Below are 18638 nucleotides of genomic sequence, written 5' to 3'. Positions count from 1 at the left end.
AGTAGGATTTAGTTGGCTACACTCCTAAAGGTTTTCATTCTAAATGTCTGATGGTTTATGTTAATGTTTGTTTTTATGATGCTTACCATCTTACTGTATTTTTATGAGAGGGCACTGTAGAAATACATTTAAATAAATAAATAAAAGTGAAAACAAAACCATCTGCAAATTTTTAAAATAAATAAATAAAACAAAACCGTTTTTTTTACAATTATACAGTTAATATTTCATAAAATGACTGGGTCACAGTTCCAGGAAAGTCTTATTAGAGGTGTGGGGCACCTTTGGCCCTCCAGATGTTGCTGAACGACAACTCCTATCATCCCAGACCATTGGCTATGCTTGCTGGGGCAGAGGCAAGTTGTGGAGTCTGGCAATATTGAGGGGAGTGTGTGGATCCACCGTTTCCCTAACCCCTGAAGTACAGCACCAATCTGCTGCTTCCTGTTCCACAGTTAATAGCTTTTGCTGTTAGGACAGTTCTCCTGAACATAAGACCATCAGAAGAGCCTGGCTGCTGCATCAGTCCAATGGCCCATCAAGGCCAGCATCCTGTTCTCAGAGTGGCCAATCAGATTCCACCAGGAAGCCAACAAGCAAGGCGTGAAATCAACAGCCCTCCTTCACCCCTAAGAATGTAACAAGAGCCTTGCAGTTGGATATTTCTAACATTTCTAAATATTTGAATATTAGAAATATTTCTAAAGGCCCATCTAGTCCAGCCTCCTGTTCTCGCGGTGGCCAGTCAGATGCTTCAGTGGGAAGCCGGACCTCAGGATATGAGTGCAACAGCAATTTTCCCCACTTGTGATTCCTGGCAACTGGCACACTGCCTCCGACAATGGAGGTAGAACATAGTGACAGTGACAAGCAGCCATTGATAGCCGTATCCTCCATGATATTTTAACCCAACTTTTAGTTCAAATCTTCTTCCGCAGGGCGAGGGAAGGAGAGGGCTTTGTTTTTATCCCAAAGCTGACCCAAGGTTCAAATCATGGACATCTCTTTGCAGTGTTGGAAGCATCAACAACAGAACTGCGTCCTTGAAATGACAAGGTGTGAGGGTATGCAATTGTTTTTAAAACCTATTTCATTGAAATATGTTTTCATTTTATTTTATTCTTTTTATTTTACTCTTTAATGGTGTTTGCCGACGGCCATACTACCCTGAACACGCCTGATCTTGGAAGCTAAGCAGGGTCAGGCCTGGTTCATACTTGGATGGGAGATCACCCGGGAATACCGGGTGGTCGGCTTAGAGGAAGGCAATGGGAAACCACCTCTGAATGCCTCTTACCATGAAAACCCTATGAATATATATCCAAAAAAGATTCATAGGGTAGCCATAAGTTGACTTGAAAGCATATAACCGCCACAAATGGTATTTGCCACCCTGGGCTGCTTTGGAAGGAATGGCAGAACCGACCATCTGATAGGACAGTATCTGCAAAATGCTGTCTGCCACAGAATGCAGTGATTGGTTAGGCCTGTAGGTTTGCTGCATCTGAGTACGGCGGTGGGGGCAGGATTTCTGCTAATTGCACGGAGTGGTTGGAGACACCATGACATCACCCTGATGGCACTGCTACATCTAGGCAGTTGTGCCCCCCACCTCTTAATACATTCTGGGGATTTCTCAACAAGCCTCCAGGTGGTTTACAGACCACCTTTCCCCCTGCAATTAGGCCAAGGAACAGAGGAAGTTGCTTTATACTGGCTCCATCTAGCTCAGTGTTGCTTACACTGACTAGCAGCAGCTCTCTAAGGTTTTGGGCAAAAATCTCTCCCACCCCTACCTGGGGATTGAAGCTGCAAGCAAAGCAGACACGCTAGCGCTGAGCGAAGGTTTTAATCCTATAGACGTACTTAGGAATAAGCCCCATTACTGAACTCGGGGAGATTTGTTCCCGAGTTAACATGTGGAGGGTTGCACGGTTTTATCTGCTAGCGATAGGAAAGGCCCCCTCCACGCTCATTCTGCCCCAAAGGCCTGCCCTGCCAGTACCACTGACCCCCCCATGCATACATGAGAAGCTGCTTTATACAGAATCATACCATTGATCCATCTAGCTCAGTATTACCTACACTGACTGGCAGCAGCTGTCCAGGTTTTCAGGCAGAAGTCTCTCCCAGCCCTACCTGGAGATGTTGGGGATTGAACTTGGGACCTTCCACATGCAAGGCAGGTGCTCTGCCACTGAGCTACGACCTTTTCCCTAAACATGCCCATATTGTGATGGGCATCTTAGAAAAGACACGCTGTTGGTTTTTGCTTCTTCAGGGAAGGTGGAAATGCTGCAGTTCCCTTAGAGGAAGTTTAGCACCCCATGTGTCAGCTTCTGTTCTCCCTGGCCAGGGTAGGAGAAATCCAGGCCTTCACTATATTGACATCCTTCACTATTCACTGTGTTCGGTACTCGTGCAAAAGCTTTTTTGTTTAGGCAGGCCTATCCGGGTATGTAAAGGTGGCATGTATTTTTAATATGCCATTTTATCTTCTGATATATATTTTATTTATTTGATTTGCTTTCACCTTAACTTGTTTTTAACTCTTGACTTTTAGCAACCGTTTTAATGTATATTTTATGTAATCCACTTAGAGGTTTTTTACAATGAAGCGGTACGTACTTGCCGTTAAAAATAAATACAAGAGCCGGGTTTGAAATAATTTATTGCTACAGCTTTTTTCTTCTCTAACTTGTGCATTCCATTATGATAGGACACTTGATAGAGACAGAGAGATAGAGACAGAATCTCAAACCAAGGACCCCTCCATCCACAGTTTCACCCCTAGACACTGCCCCAGTGCAATGGAGGGGGTCTTCTTTTTCCTTCTCCCCCTCCCCAAAATGAGAACAGGTATGTGCTGATCTAGGTGAAAGGGTCTCGCTCCTTCAAGGTGGGGTAAGTAACTAATGGCCTAAAAAAAGACACCTCCCAGGATTCTTTGGGGGAAACCATGTGCTTTCAAAGTATGGCGTGTGCGCAGCCGACATTCAAGCTGTGGCCATTGCCAGCTTCCCTCCTCTCAACAAAAGAGAATGAAATTTAGCAGCCTCGCTCACTTGCTTAGAGGGTGCAGGCAAGACGAAGAAAAATCCTTAGCCAAAAAAATGTGCTCTCTTATCACAAGACAGCTCACCCTGAGGTAGAAGTTTGCATTTGGGATGCAACAAAACAAAACACACCCACCCAATGTACAGCATGGAAAGTGGTGGGTTTTTTTCCCCATGTTAAATGGGTGGCCATCAGCTGTTTCTGGGAGAGATTACAAATATTGTGTGTGTGGGGGGGGGAGGACAATAAGGGAAGATTAGGTGGGGCAGCAAGTGAGCAAGGTGGTCAGAGCACAGCAGAACCAAAAAGGCGGAACCAGGCGGAGTCTCCTCTGGAAGTGTCTTTGGTCAAGTTGGACATGACTCATTTTTAACCGAGAGAATCCTGGGAACGGGAGAAGTTTGAAGAGTCATGAGAACTCCTTGGTTAGAGACAGAGAAAGCCAACACTCCCAGGGCAGGAAGTTAGAAGACTGAACCAGATTTCAAATATATATATATATATATATATATTATTGGTAGTGTAGACACACATCCTTCAAAAGAGAACTTCAAAAATACCAGAGCATCATACGCAAAAAGGGGAACGTGCCGCATTTCAAGAACCATTTGGGGCACCTCTCATCCTCCACTTGCCCCACTTTGAGGTTGCCTGAAAATAAGCCAGCAGTTCCACTAATGGATCACTGAAGTCCTGAGAGGGGGGAAAACACACACACACACAAACACAACAGGTATCTACTGGCCGGCATCCTTCTCAACAGCCAGGCCTGTCACTTCTGCCTCTTGTAGATCTTCTGGGCCAGGCCAAGGAAGATCTGGCTGGGCAGGCGCAAAGCATGCTGGGTAATAAGGCCCGATAAGTGTTGGTAGCTACTCTCCTCGTAGTCCTGGAAGACAGCTTTCAGGCCCAACTCCTCATAAAGTTGTTTCACACGTGCAACTTTGTCCAGATCTTTTTGACCGTAGTTCTCCTAAAGAGGCAAGAGGTTTTTTTTAAAAAAAAGAAAAAAAAGATTGAAGCGAGGGCAGACTGGGGCTGCATACACCATACATTTGAAGTGCACGGCTTCCCCCAAAGAATCCTGGGAACTGCAGTCTACCCCTCAAAGAGCTACAATTCCCAGCACCCTTCGCAAATGACAGTTCCCAGAATTCTTTGCCGTGAGGTGGAGGGGGGAGTCATGCACTTCAGATGTGGGACACAAGGCCCACGTTCCATTCACTCCATTGGGTGGCCTATAAAAAGAAATCAAGAAATGCATCATCGAAAAAAAGAAGACAGCTTTGCATACGCTAATTTATATGTATATGTTGTTACATGCATTCAAGTTGAGTTGTAGGCCACCCACCTGCACTAAACGTTTAAAGCAGCATGATAGCGCTTGACAACAGCCATGGCTTCCCCCAATGAAGCCTGGGAGCTATAGTTTGTAAAGGGTGCTGAGAGTTCCCAGGGAAGACAGACTGATTGTTAAACCACTCTGGCAACTGTAGCTCTGCGAGGGGAAGAGGAGGTCTCCTAAGAACTCTCAGCACCCTTTACAAACTACAGCTCCCAGGGTTCATTGGGGGAAGCCATGACTGTTGTCAAGCGCTATGATGCTGCTTTAAAAGCTTAGTGCAGGTGGGTGGCCTACAACTCCCATCAGCCCCCAGCAAACATGGCCAACAGCTAGGAGTGAAGGGAGTTAAAGTTTAGCAACATCTGGAGGGCCAAAGGTCCCCCACACCTGCACTAAGAAAGAGCAGAAGAGGCCAGGAATCCCTAAGCCACTTTACCTCCAGAAGCTGCCGCTGTTCAGCTGAGGCTCGTTTTAAGCACTGGACCACCATCCAGCTGCATTTGTTGTCCTGGATATCCATCCCGATCTTTCCCGTCACGTCAGGATCGCCAAAGCAGTCAAGGAAATCATCCTGCAGGCAGAGGGAGAACATTAACGTTGCGGCTGGGTAATGCCGGCACCGCTGGCCCAGCAAGCCCAAATCCCAGACTATGGCCTTGAAGGCACGTGAGGCCACCACCTTGCTGAAGTTAAGCAGGTCTGAGTCCGGGTAGTGCCTTGGATGGGAGACCGCCTGTGAACCACAAGTATGCCGCCTTGGGCTCCTTGGTGAAGGAGAGGCGGGGTATAAATCTAATAAAATAAAGAAATAACTTGAAGATTCTCCAAGCTATATCCATGCTTTAAAACAGACCATCAGAAAGCTAACTACTTAGAGGTAGTTACTTTAGTTCCACGCAGAATCGCTTTGCCTGTTTTTCTTCTGCCTTTCTTGACGGTCTTTATAAACAACTCATTTATTTATTCATTCATTCATTTGATTTATATCCCACCCTTCCTCCCAGCAGGAGCCCTTAAAACTTCCCTTAGAACACCTGTTTTTGAGTGTTTTGTAAAACAGCTATAGAGGATGTTGTTCATTATGTTACCCAATGTCCTTTATATAAAGATCCTTGTGAGAAATGCCTGCCTGAATGCAGCCGTAGGAAAAAAATTGTTTCACCAAGCAAGTTTGTGTGTTGGTTGCTCTCAGACAAAGAAATATATATTTCATTGCATGTTTCCTTATTTGCCCTGTCAGCTAGGAATTTAAGAGCTAAATTTGTGTCACAGCTTTGAATGATCTATGTTTGTAGCAGTTATGGCTTCCTGCAAAGAATCCTGGAAAAGGTCATTTGCAAAGGGTGCTAAGAGTTGTTAGGAGATGCCTATTTCCCTCAGAAAGCTACAATTCCCAGAGTTGTTCTTTCCCAGGGAACTCTGGGAACTGTCGCTCTGTGAGGGGAAGAAGGGTCTCCTAACAACTCCCAGCACCCTACACAAAAGTACACTTCCCAGCATCCTTTGCGGGAAGCCATGACCGTTTCAAGTGGTATGATAATGGAATAAATGTATGGTGTGAAGGTGGCCTCAGAGTAGACCCACCGAAATGAATGGAGGTGCCCGATTTAGTTCATTTGTTTCAATGGGTCTACTCTGGGTAGAATTTAGTTAGATTCCCCCCTCCTCCCAAGTGTGAGAGAGATAGAAGCTCAAGAAAGAATGCAAAGCCACAGTCCCTGGGTAACAAGGCTGTACTTAAGAACATAACAAAAGTTGCCCTGCTGGATCAGATCAAAGATATTCTCACATTACAGGGCCAAAAAGTGCTTAGGGCTACATTAGGTGCCTCCATACCAGTCTCTGGATCATGCCAAACACGTTTGTGATTGCTTTCTAATCTGTAACAAGAGTCCAGTCAACTGGAATGTCACATTCTGACTGGGCCCAGGGAAGTGATAAAGGGCTATTAAAGCAACTCTCTCGGCCCCCGGCTTGCAAAACCAGTAATAGACACGGGCGTCTAACCAGTTTGGTTAGCCTAAGAAAGGAGGCTTTGAATTGTTTCCTTCAGCAGTTTCCCCTCTTCCTGTCCTTTCCCCACTTATGCAACTTTGACTCAAGGGAAGGAAGGGGGAAAAATAGCCTTTAGGCAAAAGATCAGCTGTTCTGATTAGGAGTACAGTCTTGGGTTTTACAGCATGCTGGGTCAAATCTGCTCCAAGTTCCTTCAGGGTAGTAACTTACAGCGCAATCCTAACCTTCTCCACTCAGAAGTCAGTCCTGGGGCTTACTCCAAAGTATTTGGGATTAGGTTTACAATTTTAAATCACCACAGAATAAGCCACAATACTACAGTTCTGCACAAACAATTTGGTGTGGAACCTGGATTTGTCTGACACAGGACACCTGAGAAATTCTGGTTTATTTAAAATGGGTGGAGAACTCTATGGCCCTCCTGATGTGGCTGGACTACAACTCACATCAGCTCCAACAATCCTGGCCAATAGTCAGGGAGGATGAGAGCTGCAGTCCAACAAGATTTAGAGGGCCACAGCTTCCCCAACCTTGATTTAAAACAACAGGAAAGGTGCTAGTCCTCATGGGGCCACCCTTTGAAAGACTGGAGAGAGTGAAAGAGTGATCTACAAAAGTACACAGAGGACAAGAGCCCACCATGGCTTTCCCTCTCAACCTTGATTCCCTGGTCCAAACCAAGTATTTGATGCACTGGCCCCTTGGCATGAAAAGAGATCTCGGTAAGGCAGCTCAAGGGAGAGAAGGAAAATGTACCTGAATCTGAAAGAACTCCCCCATCTCCAAGAGGATGATCCTGGCATGAGCATGCTCCTCTTCACTGTCTATGCCAGCCTGGAGAAAAGAGAGAGAGAGAGAGAGAGAGAAAGTATGTACAAGCTATGTCTGGAACCATTTTTTACTGTGAATCCATTATCAGCTCTCTTGCCAGAACTTCATTTCCCAGCATTCTTTGGGGATGGAAGAGAGACAGCCATTAGTGTGTCCTCCCATAAGAAAATACTGGCACACTTAAGGTCACCTACAAAGGCCCTGCTCTACGTTCCTTCTATTGGAAGTGCAATGGGTGGCAGCCTTCTTGGTGGTGGCACCGAGTTGACAAAATTTGATTAACCAATAAGGCTGGTCTTTCTCCACCCCTATTAATTTCCAGCAGTTGGGCAAAGACCGTTTTGTTTCAGCGGGTATTTAGGATTCAATACGCTCAGACAAATTTGTTTGATGGCCAGAGGCTTCTCTTAGATTTTTATTTAAAAATCGTTATTAAAATTTGTTTTATTATTTGATGATCATATTGCTGCTAAAAAAAATTAAGCTGCTTTGCATGGAGCTGCCTGGCTCAGTGTAAATACTCTTCCTGCCCTTCTGCCTGGCCAGATACCGAAAAAGGCCCCTTACTCACCATATACATAGCCGCTGCCACAGGGAGGTAGAAAGAGTAGAAAGCTGTCTTGTATTTTACTATCGTCTTGTACCTGCCAGGGAAGGACATCCACAGTTTCAGGTTAGTGCCAAGCATGTTTGGAAGCATTCCAAACTTGGAAGTACTGTGTATAGTCAATACCGATTCCCAGCCTTCTGTCATGTCACACTCTTGCATGGGGGTGTGCCAAACCATGAGCTGAGAACAATCCTTGACAACAGTTTGTGGTCTGTCTGGAGCGAGACAAACCATGAACCTGGGCTCATACACAACCCTAAACCAATCCATGGCAGCAGGAGGACCAGAGGAGGACCGAAGTAGCCATGGTTTTCCTCCGAAGAGCTGCATACTCGCTTGTTCGTGCTTAGCCATTGTTTGGCTTAGCGCAGGCATGGGGAACCTTTGGCCCTCCCGGTGTTGCTGAACTACAACTCCCATCAGCCCTAGCGAGCATAGCAGATAGCTGGGATGATGGGAATTGCAGATCAGCAACATTGGGAGGGCAAAGGTTCCTCATGGCTGCCTTAGCGTTATACACAAAGCACGACCAGTAATCAACATCACATAATACCCATAATAGTCGGTCAGTTCCTTGCTGCACAGGCTGACATTACAGCCTTAAAAAGCTTGAATGAAAAGCAAGTCAATAGCTGGTGCCATTGTAAAATGTTGGTGCCAGCCTAATCTCCAGAGAATGTCTCAGCCCAGCATCAAAACGATCCTGTAGATCTACTTTTAGGAGGAAAATACCATTTCCCCAAGAAAGGGTGCACACCTCAACAGTATTTGCACACCAGTTTTTTTTTCTTTATTATAAAATGTTTTGGGGCTGTATTCAAGTAAATTATACTCAGAGCAGAAGACCTGAAATTAAAGGACATTAGCTAAGTTGTATCCATTAATATCAAGGGGTCCACTCTGCATAAGACCAACCTTGCCTACAACCTTTTTGTTCTTTTCACATATTTAAGGTAATGCTAATTAACACACATGCATGCTAATACACATCTTAATTATTAATAAGATTATTAATTATCTTAATTAACCCTGTGGAACAGCTTTTGGCAACTCGGTCGCTTCTCACCTCTGTTCTGTGAAGCGGTTCAGATCCACCCTAGATGGGGGCGCAGTGATGAGATCTAGAGCTTGTCCCAGTTCAGTCTGGTAGGATGTCTGTGGGTAAGGGAGGGCAGGAATGGGACAAGAGGTAGTGAAAAACTGAGTTAAAAACCAACAGCTTCCCGTTAGTCATACAAGGAAAGTTTGCCCCATTTTTGAATAGGCCCAAGTCTGGATTATTTGGGTTGTTCGTTACTTCTTCTAGATCTTAATTGGTCTTCACCAAAGCACAATTAATTTCAGAGAGACAGAGATGGGATGGATTTTAATTCCAACCCAAAGCACATTCCCCCCCTTCCAACCAACGGCAGCGACGTTATCAAGGATTCCCACTTAATATAGGGAAGGGGAAAGATTCTAGTCCTCAAGGATGCAAGGATGATGGGTTCAAAGTTTAATAAATAAAGAGCAAATAAAATAATTTTCCTGCCGATTACATGAGCAATAGGCCTCCCTTGGACCTCTTTGGTGGATAAGGGGTGGAGAGATGTCCTTTAAAAGCAAAAGGGAGCATATTCTTCGTAGATCAAAAGTAGTCTCCCACACACAACAGCACACCCTTAATTCCCCAAATTCTCTCCTCTATGAAGGGGAAGCCGTTTCCATGACAACAGAAGGACTTCCACCAGAGGGAAAGCCTGAGGCCTAGTCCCCACCACAGACAGTAGCTGCGTACACACACCATACATTGAAAGTACATTGTTTCCCCCAAAGAATCCTGGGAACTGTAGTTTGTTAAGGGTGCTGGGAACTGTAGCTTTGTGAGGGGGTGAAGTACAGTTCCCAGGATTCTTTGGGGAAGACAATGTTCTGTAGATGTACGGTGCGTACGCAGCCAGTTGCCACAGGGCCTAAACACACCTGGAGGAACAACTCCAACAGGTTCAGGTAGTATGGCTGACCCCGGCAGTATCGTTTCAGCAGGCGATAAATGCTGGCCTCGAGCAAGAAAGCGTCATTCACAGCCTCCAAGCCAATTCCTTCCTGAGGGCATAGAAAGAAAAAAGATATGGGTCACAGATAAGCCACAGATCGCATGTTCCTCCATCCTTGCACTGTAGTGACCCATCCTGGGGCCACAGACAAACCCCAGAAACGATTAATCCCTACTCTGTTTACATAGGAAGCTGACTTATAAAGAGTCAGCCCCTTGGGTCCATCTCCCTCAGTGCTGTCTACACTGACTGGCAGCAGCAGCAGCTCTTCAAGGCTGGGGGCAGGGAGTCTCTCCCAACCCAACTTGGAGATGCTGGGGATCGAATCAGGGTCCTTCTGCATGCAAAGCGGATGCTCTGCCACGGAGCAACGGCCTCTCCCTTTTACCTTTTTATACCAGCATGGTTGGCCCCGGCGTGTCACCGAACAGTCCATGATGTCGTCTGCTACCAGGAAAAAGGCCTGAAGCTGAAAGCAAATCAGACACCATCATCTTATTATAATGTATCTACTTTGCCAGATAGGGCCTCTACATTGTCTCTGCTGAAAGACCAGCACCTTTTGGCTCCTCGCCAATTTCCTTCCCATTCCCACTGCTCACTAAAAGATCTCGGGAGCAAAGAATTAGCGCTTGAGCGCACATCTTTCCTCCTCCCTCCCACTTTCATTTCCTTGTGTGTCCTGTCTTGGATTCTGAGCCTGAGGGCAGGGACTGCCTTCTCAGTGACATCTGCAAGCTGCTTAGGGAGCCTTTTTTGAGCTGAAGAGCAGGATTTTGAAAAAGTCCATAAAAATGTATTTAAATATATATTTTAAATACACCCCAGTGGCACCACGCTTTGATGTCAACGCGTTGATGTAAGAACTAGTAGACATCATCTAATGATTAGGAATTAAGTATTGCCTCTTATTATATTGTCACTGACAGTTGTTATTCCTGCTTTTTAATAACGTTAATATTTTGCTATCTAATGTTTGTAAATTGTACTGTTTTTCTTGATGTGTATTCTGTATTTGTGTTTATTTTTTGTAAGCCACTTTGAGGGCCTTTTGGCCAAAAGGTGGCTTAGAAATAAACCATAATAATAATCAATTTTTATCAATGTATGCACATCTCCACATCTAAACCTAGTTTCTCCTAAAATGCACATTTTAAACATGTTTTTTGAGCCAACAATTGAACTGCAAAAGTCAGCACAAAACCCAAAGGATAATTATGTTCCGATTCAAACATCAGTCCAAAAGACTAGGATCAGATGAGCCTGACTGCTGGCTCAGGCCAAAGGCCCCTCTATCTCAGGATCCTGTTCTCACAGTGGCCAAACAGATGTCTCTGGGAAGCCCACAAGCAAGACCTGGGTGCCACATCAACTCTCTCCATCTGTGATTCCCAGCAACTGGTTATTCAAAAGCAGTAGTTCCCAAATCTTCCCCCCCAACACAGACCACCTGAAGATTCCTGAGGGAGGGATTTTTGTTCTCCTGCCTGTGGCAGCAATTGAAATGTGCTAGGTGCTGTATGATTCCAAATTGTAAATTGATATTTTTTACCGTTAATCTTATATATTGTATTTTATTGCATTACAGAGTGAATGCCATAAAAATTAAAAGATAGATGTGCCATCTCCCAGCTTCAACTGGGAACTCACAGACGTGCCGCGGACCACCTGCATGAAGCTTGTGGATCGCTTGTGGCTCACAGGCCACCGTTTGGGAACCCCCTGTTCAAAAGCATATTGCCTCTGACAGGGAGGCAGAACACAGCCATCATGAATAATAGGTCAGTTCACTATATTTATTATTTGTTACATTTTCTGCATCCTGCCTTTCCTCCAAGGAGCTCAAAGGTGTGTACAGGTTCTCCTCCCTCTCCATTTTATCCTCACAACAACCCTGTGAGGAAGGTTAGACAGAGAGGGAAAGTGGCCCATGGTCACCAAGGATGCTTCATGGCTGCGTGGGGATCCAAACCCTGGCCTCCCAGATCATAGACCGACACTCTAACCATTATGCCACACTTTGGAATGGACAGCGAGCATATTTCTCAAGCCCGGATATCGCTCCCACACAAGAGATTATACCTAACCCTGCCCAGGATTTCTAGAGTATGTCCAGGATACACCCTTTCCTTCATTGCCACACAATCTAGAACACTGTGTAGAAACACTGACCAGTTCAATGCACCATCCAACAACCAGAGCACGCTGGAAGCTTTTTTGGTCCTGCTGCTCTGGCCCAGCCAATTCCCGGAAGGCTGCCACCACCGTCAGTCCTCGATTGTATTTCCCCCCAACAGCATTGTATTCTATAACCTGCAGGGGGAGAGGCAGGGAGACGTTTGCACAGACCTGGACTTCTGTGGTTACAGCGCCCCAGGCAGAGGAACCTTTCACGCTACTGATTGCAGGCTCTAAAACAGGCAGAGGGGGAACCTGTGGCCCTCCCAATGTTTGTTGGACTCCAGCTTCCATCACCCTCAGCAAGCATTGTCAATTGTCTGGAATGATGCAAGTTGTAGCCCAGCAACATCTGGAGGGCTACAGGTTCCCCACTCCTGTCCTAGACCAGTAATGGCCCAACCAATCAGGGATCACATATTAAATGCACTTATGGAGGTGTAAATCAGGAATGGGGGAATTCTGGTTTGTTAAGGGTGCTGGGAATTGTTGCTCTCTGAGGGATAAACGTCAGCTCCCAGGATCCTTGAGGGGAGGCCATGTACTTTAAATGTATGGTGTGGATGTGACCTTATACATAAGAACAGCCTGCTGGATCATGCCAAAGGCTCATCTAATTCAGCAAGCTATTCTCACAGCTGCCAATCCAATGCCTCTTGGAAGCACACAAGCAAGGCCTGAGTGCAACAGCAACTCTCCCTTTCTGTGTTTTCCACCAACTGGTATTCAGAGGGATACAACCTCCAATACTGGAGGTAATATATAGGTACCATGGCTCAACACCATTGACAGACTTATCCGCTATGAAATTGCCTAATCCCATTTTAATAACCATCCAGGTTGGCACCCATCACTAACACCTTGGGCATAAATTCCACACTTTAACTATGTGCTGTGTGGAGGAGTCCTTTCTTTTGTCTGTCCTGAATCTTCATTGGATGGCCTGGAGTTCTAGAGTTTTGAGAGAGGGAGAAAAGCTTTTGATTGCTTTTTTTAAATATGCATTTGTTACTGCCCTCTGCCTTCGGTGCCCCTACTTGAGGCACAAAGGCAGGATGGGTCCCAAGGTATAGTCTGAAAGCTTTTTGAAAGGCCACCACTTTGCTGCCGCTTAAAAAACAGTCTGGGTCCATTAGGGATGGAAAGGCATAACCATTTCAGACCTCTCATTTTCTAATCTTAAATTTGGCTCTCCACATTTCTGCAGCAATCTGCATTTTTTTTTTAATCCTCACTAAAATTCTCCAGCATTTTAGGGCGAATGTCTCCTGTCTCCTAATAAGCATTTTTGTATGCAGTTTTGACTAATGTACACATTTCCTGCAAGCAATTTATCGTCACAGAAGGCATTTTTGTACGTCTTTTTCACCAATACATTAATTTTGTGCACACTTTCCCCTAACCCATGCATTTTTTGTAAACATTGCTTGGTTGGAAAACAGCATTGCAAAATTCAGATAAGTGAGAATTTCAAAGGACGGCTGAGTTTTGATTCTTGTATCGTTTCGGAAAGTGAGAACTGGACAGATTTGGCTTTAAATGCAAATGGAATCAAATTTCTCCCTTGTCAGGGCTGGGATAGGTGACCACCTGGGAACCACATAAACAAACAAACAATTAAATTTATATCCCGCCCTTCTTCACAGGGCAGCATACCACAAGTATGCTAACAGAGGTTCTGAGGGGGAAGAAAATAAATGAGCAAGCTTGGATGGTGTTTAGCAGCTGATAAGGCAAATCTGATAAGATGCAAGCTTCAGGGAGAGGAACCGGCCCCAAACATGCATCACCAACATCTTAAGGCAGGGGTTGCTGACCTTTTGAGGCCCATCGACAGATTGTAATTTTTGAGTGACTGCTATGGGCATCACCCCTCTGGTCCCCCCCACATTAGCTCCCCCAAAAAACATGGGCATGCGCCCACACACTTTGCTTTTCCAAGGAGTCCATGGGTAAAGGTTGGAACCAGTAGAATTAAAAGCATAAAGGCCTCATCTGTACCTTACATTTATACATTATCATGCGACTTTAAACGCTCATGGTTTCCCCCAAAGCATCCTGGGACCTGTAGTTTGTGAAGGGTGCTAAGAGCTGTTAGGAGCCCCCTGTTCCCCTAACAGAGCTACAATTCCCAGAGCGGTTGAACATTCCCTCTTCCCAGGGAACTCTGGAAATTGTAGCTCTGCGAGGGGAACAGGGGGTCTCCTAACAACTCCCAGCACCCTTCACAAACTACAGTTCACAGGAAGCTTTGGGAGAAGCCAGGACTGTTAAGGCTTTAAATGTAAGGTGCAGATGTGGCTATGGAGCAGAAAGAGGAAGCAGGAAAGAGTGTCACTCTTCCAACTTCCTTCTTCAGCTCTATGTACTTTTCAAGGGAGAAATAAAGGAAACCACCCTCTCCACCTTATGACCAAAGGGAAAGTGAGTGTGGGGTGTTGGGGCTCAGAGGCTTTGTGGACAGCAGGGGAAGCTCTTAAATGGACAATGGCACCCACGGGCAGCATGTTGGCAACCCGTGGCTTCAAGCTTCTACTATTAAGAGCCTTTCCCATCAAGCCTTCAAACTCCACTCCTCACCTCCTTCAGCCTGGCAACCGCATCGGACACCTCCGCCTGGTGGAGCTCGTCTTCCGTCAGATCCTTGATGATCTGGGGGAAGAATCCTACAAACTGCTCCCTGACCGTGGCTGCCGCCTCCTGCTTTCCATTCCGGCTCATCCTTTGATTTGGAAAACAATGAAACACAGGGTCATGGCATGACACAAGGCGAGGCACCCACACTTGAACCCACACACATTCAGATATGCCTACACACTAGCACGGCTGCCTACATCTAGAACAGCAGCACTTGGTCCACACCCAAAAGCAATCCAGGATCCTTCTTGCACAATTCTGGGTTCTTCCTTCCTTCCTTCCTTCCTTCCTTCCTTCCTTCCTTCCTTCCTTCCTACACAAGACCCCAGGAGTCCTCTCTCCCTCCCATACTACGCTTCCATCATTCATCCCCCTTTGTTCTAATCCAGATAACAGGCTGTAGGGAGGACTCCTCTCTGGACAGCTGCTGCCAGTCAGTGTCAACAATACTAGACTACATGGACAAATAGTCTGATCTGATCTATTGGTCCCAAGGCCACTGCCTTCGTTCAGCTGCCTTGCTCCCACCCTGGCTCATTAAGCAACTTACCTGGTTGCCTCTGACAAATTAGGTGACCAAATAAGGAATGTTTTGTAGGCTAGAAAAAACAATTAATCCCCCTCTTCCCCTCCGCATTCAGGATGCCAAATTGCTCCAGGCATGACTGACAGCTAGGATAACATAAAGGCTACTGGCACCACCCTAACCATGTCTACTCAGAAGTAGGTCCTTTTTAATTCAACAGGGCTTACTCCCAAGGTAAATGGGGTTAGGATTGCAGCCTAAGAGGCCACGTTATGAATGAGGATGTCTCCAGCATGAAGATGGCCTCTGCCATAGAAAGGTGGCTTTAAAGCAAACCTCTCTCACTCGTTTAGCCTCCATCATCTCAGCTGCAATATGGGGGCAACAACATGGGCCTACCTTACAGGTGTCATGGGCAGGGGAGGATGGCTGTATAAATATATTGCAGGAAAAAAACTCACAGTCTTGTAATACAAAGATTAGCAGATTTATTGAAGCATGAACTCACTGAGGACTAAAATCCACTTCATCAGTTGCATAGAGGATTATCCTCAGTTGCAGACTGTATTTCTGGTATTCCAGTATCTCTGGCTCCACTGAGTTGTGTTCAGCGCTGGTCCTACTCAGAGTAAACTCAATGAAATTAATATACATGACTGAGTTTATTAATTTGAGTGGGTCTACTGAGTAGGACGTAACTGAATACAACCCTGTTCCCAATTTACCCTTCTCTGAACAAATATATAACCTAGGATAATGCTTTATATATCTAAGGAAGTGAGCCATAGAAACTTATACAGCAATAAAATGCTACTCTTTAAAACACTAGACTTTTTTTTAACTTACCTTACAGGATTGTCTTTAAGGCTTTCACTATAGCATACATGTATTTATGAATTTATTTATTATTACATTTATATCCCACTTTTTCTCCAAGGAGCTCAAGGTGGCGTACATGGTTCTCCTCCCTTTCCATTTTATCCTCACAACAACCCTGTGAGGTGGGTGAGCCTGAGAGCCTGTGACTGACCTAAGGTCATCCAGCAAGTTTCATGGCTGAGTCAGGATTTGAATCCTGGTCTCTCTGGTCCAAGCCCAACACTCTAACCACTACACCACGCTGGCTCTCCAGTCCAAAGCACGATATGCTTTGAACATTCAAAAGCATCACATAAACACTAATTTTCAGATAAGGAACACAGGTATGTGTAGGAGGAAGGTATACAGTATAAACCCTTGAGGACTAGTAACTTTGTTGTCAATGCTGCTCTAACCACACCCACATATGCAAAGAACCCAGAAGCCTAGTCCCCCTACCCACCCCGCAAAAAGCAAAACAAGTGCTGTCCAATATACTCCTTTGCTTCATTCCTCACTCTTTGATTGGGGAGGGGAGGCTATCAGGGAGAATAGAACGGGATTTTCATCCCCATCTAGACTGGCTAATACGCAAAGAGATCTTACAGGGCTAATAAACGGAGTTTCCAAAGGGGTAGTAGCTCTGTTGAAGTCTGCTACAGATAAATCAACAGAGTCTTGTGACAATTATTCTTTTTAAAGGCTGTCAGTTGATTTCAGTAATGCATTCCAAGGGGATATAAAGACGAGGACACAGCCTCCCCTCCAGCTCTCACCTGTTCCTGCTTCTCCAAGCTTGTCGCCGGTACTAACACCCGGGGTTGCAGGCTGCATTTGATATACAGAGTCCCAGGGCGCCGAGGTGCATTCTGGGATATGTAGTCCTCGCGCTGTCAGAGCCCCGCAGAAGTTAGCGTAGCTTTGTTCTGGACTACAACGCCCAGAGTGCATCGCAAAAGGGGGATGCCCAAGATAAAAAATGGACCATAGCAGCGCCACCGCTTGGATTGGCCGTTTCCATCGTATGAGGACGGGCCACGGGGCTGGAAGCCAATCCGGAGGAGGGAGAAGAGAGGCTTGAACCCCACGGGAGCTGCGGATTGGCTAATAGGGAAACAAATAAGGGGTTGGAAGAGGAGGCGGGAAATAAATAATCCCTGCACTTGTTAACCTTATAGTGTGAGGGAAGAATTAAATAACTAGCTATTGTAGAGTATTTTCTCTAAAGCTGCGTACGGAGAATACGGAGAAGCACATGACTTTCCCCAAAGAATGCTGGGAACCGTAGTTTGTTAAAGGTGCTGAGAACTGTAGCTCTGGGAGAAGTAAACTACGATTTCCAGGACTCTTTGAGGGATGTGCTTGAAGTTCTGACAGCTTTCTGACCTCACAGGCTTCTTCCTCAGGGAAATATTGCATCCCTTTATTAAACTGAGTTGTTTAACCTTGTTGATTCCAAAGTACACAAAGGAGGCTGGTCTGGTTTAGTTTTGTTGCATAGTGAGGATAAATGTGCTGGTTTGGGGGAGGTATCTAAGCAATCCCCATGCTGATTTAAATTTTGCATCAGCCCCGCCGGGCAGCATGGGCAATGGTCAGGGTTGCAGGTCCAGCAGCTGCTGGACGGCCTCACCATCCCCATCCTTGGGGTAGACAGGACTGATGGAAACAATAAGGCAGTTAGGAGATTTCAGACTCTGGACTTAATGGTGTCATCCCTGACCCTAGAACAGGCCGTCTCAGAAGTCTAGAGAGAATCAGGCCACTTCCAGCTTTTATTATTATTATTGTTGTTGTTGCTAGGGGCTCCAAAAGCTGGAATGATGATGATGATGATTCAAACACATGAAAACATAAGAGCATATGTTGGAGAGGGTGATTACCTTTTATTCTCCCTGAAAAGTACAAAATAGGAGAGAGAGGGAGGGAGTGGTTTGCTTATATAATTACCTGATAAGAACATAAGAAGAGCCTGCTGGATTGGGCCAGCGGTCCATCTAGTCCAGCATCCTGTTCTCACAGCAGCCAATCAGATTCCCTAATGGGAAGCCTGTGAACAGGACCTGAGTGCAACAGCAACTCTCTCAGCCTTTGGCTTTGGCAACTGGATTTCAGAAGCGTACTCTCTCTGACTGTGGTGGCGGAGCACAGCCATCATGGCTAGAAGCCATTGCTAGCCTTCTCCTCCATGACTTTGCCTAATCCTCTTTTCAAGCCATCCAAGTTGGTGGCCATCACTGCCTCGAGTGGGAGTGAATCCCACAGTTTAGCTACGGGCTGCATGAATTAGACTTCCATCACCGTCTAATCTTGTGCCCTCAGAACCAATATATCAAATAAAAATATTTTTATTAATATTTGTGAACATTTTTAGCTCTTTAATATGACAAAATCTGTAGCAGTTAACCAAAAAGTTAATAATTATGGTTTTTTTACCACACCGCATCTCTTGTTTCCTTAAATGTGTAGCTATAAGCTGAGAAAAGTGTGTACGTCACATTTTGGTCGGGTTATGCAGAAAAGCAAGTTGCAAAATTACCAAAT

At 45.5% G+C, this 18638-nt stretch overlaps 1 protein-coding gene across 2 annotated transcripts; it reads right to left on the bottom strand.

Moving 5' to 3' along the window:
• Positions 1-2653: 2653 nt before the first annotated feature.
• Positions 2654-16979, bottom strand: FDPS (farnesyl diphosphate synthase). 2 transcript variants are annotated; one of them, XM_061606253.1, is made up of 10 exons: positions 16871-16979; positions 14654-14795; positions 12068-12208; positions 10284-10364; positions 9822-9944; positions 8926-9014; positions 7821-7893; positions 7175-7252; positions 4839-4973; positions 2654-4030 (listed from the first exon to the last, which is right to left on the bottom strand). In XM_061606253.1, the coding sequence occupies exons 2-10, from the start codon at positions 14792-14794 to the stop codon at positions 3830-3832; spliced, it is 1062 nt and encodes a 353-aa protein (XP_061462237.1). In that variant the 5' UTR covers position 14795; positions 16871-16979; the 3' UTR covers positions 2654-3829. The 2 variants fall into 2 exon arrangements, with proteins under 2 accessions (XP_061462237.1, XP_061462238.1); XM_061606254.1 differs by lacking the exon at positions 16871-16979 and adding an exon at positions 16701-16724.
• Between the last annotated feature and the right edge of the window lie 1659 nt (positions 16980-18638).

This window comes from Rhineura floridana, chromosome 22, assembly GCF_030035675.1.
Source record: "Rhineura floridana isolate rRhiFlo1 chromosome 22, rRhiFlo1.hap2, whole genome shotgun sequence".
In the NCBI taxonomy this organism is placed as follows: domain Eukaryota; kingdom Metazoa; phylum Chordata; class Lepidosauria; order Squamata; family Rhineuridae; genus Rhineura; species Rhineura floridana.
Note: the sequence above shows the minus strand (reverse complement) of the source record. Positions and strands in the feature narration are given on the sequence as shown.

Bases quoted from the DNA above. Each gene is read 5' to 3' on its own strand.
- FDPS (XM_061606253.1), bottom strand. From the start codon at position 14,794: ATGAGCCGGAATGGAAAGCAGGAGGCGGCAGCCACGGTCAGGGAGCAG. The intron at 12,209-14,653 runs GTGAGGAGTGGA...CTCCCCCTGCAG, and splicing joins CGGTTGCCAGGCTGAAGGAG to GTTATAGAATACAATGCTGT. The intron at 7,253-7,820 runs GTGAGTAAGGGG...TCTTTTCTCCAG, and splicing joins TGGCAGCGGCTATGTATATG to GCTGGCATAGACAGTGAAGA.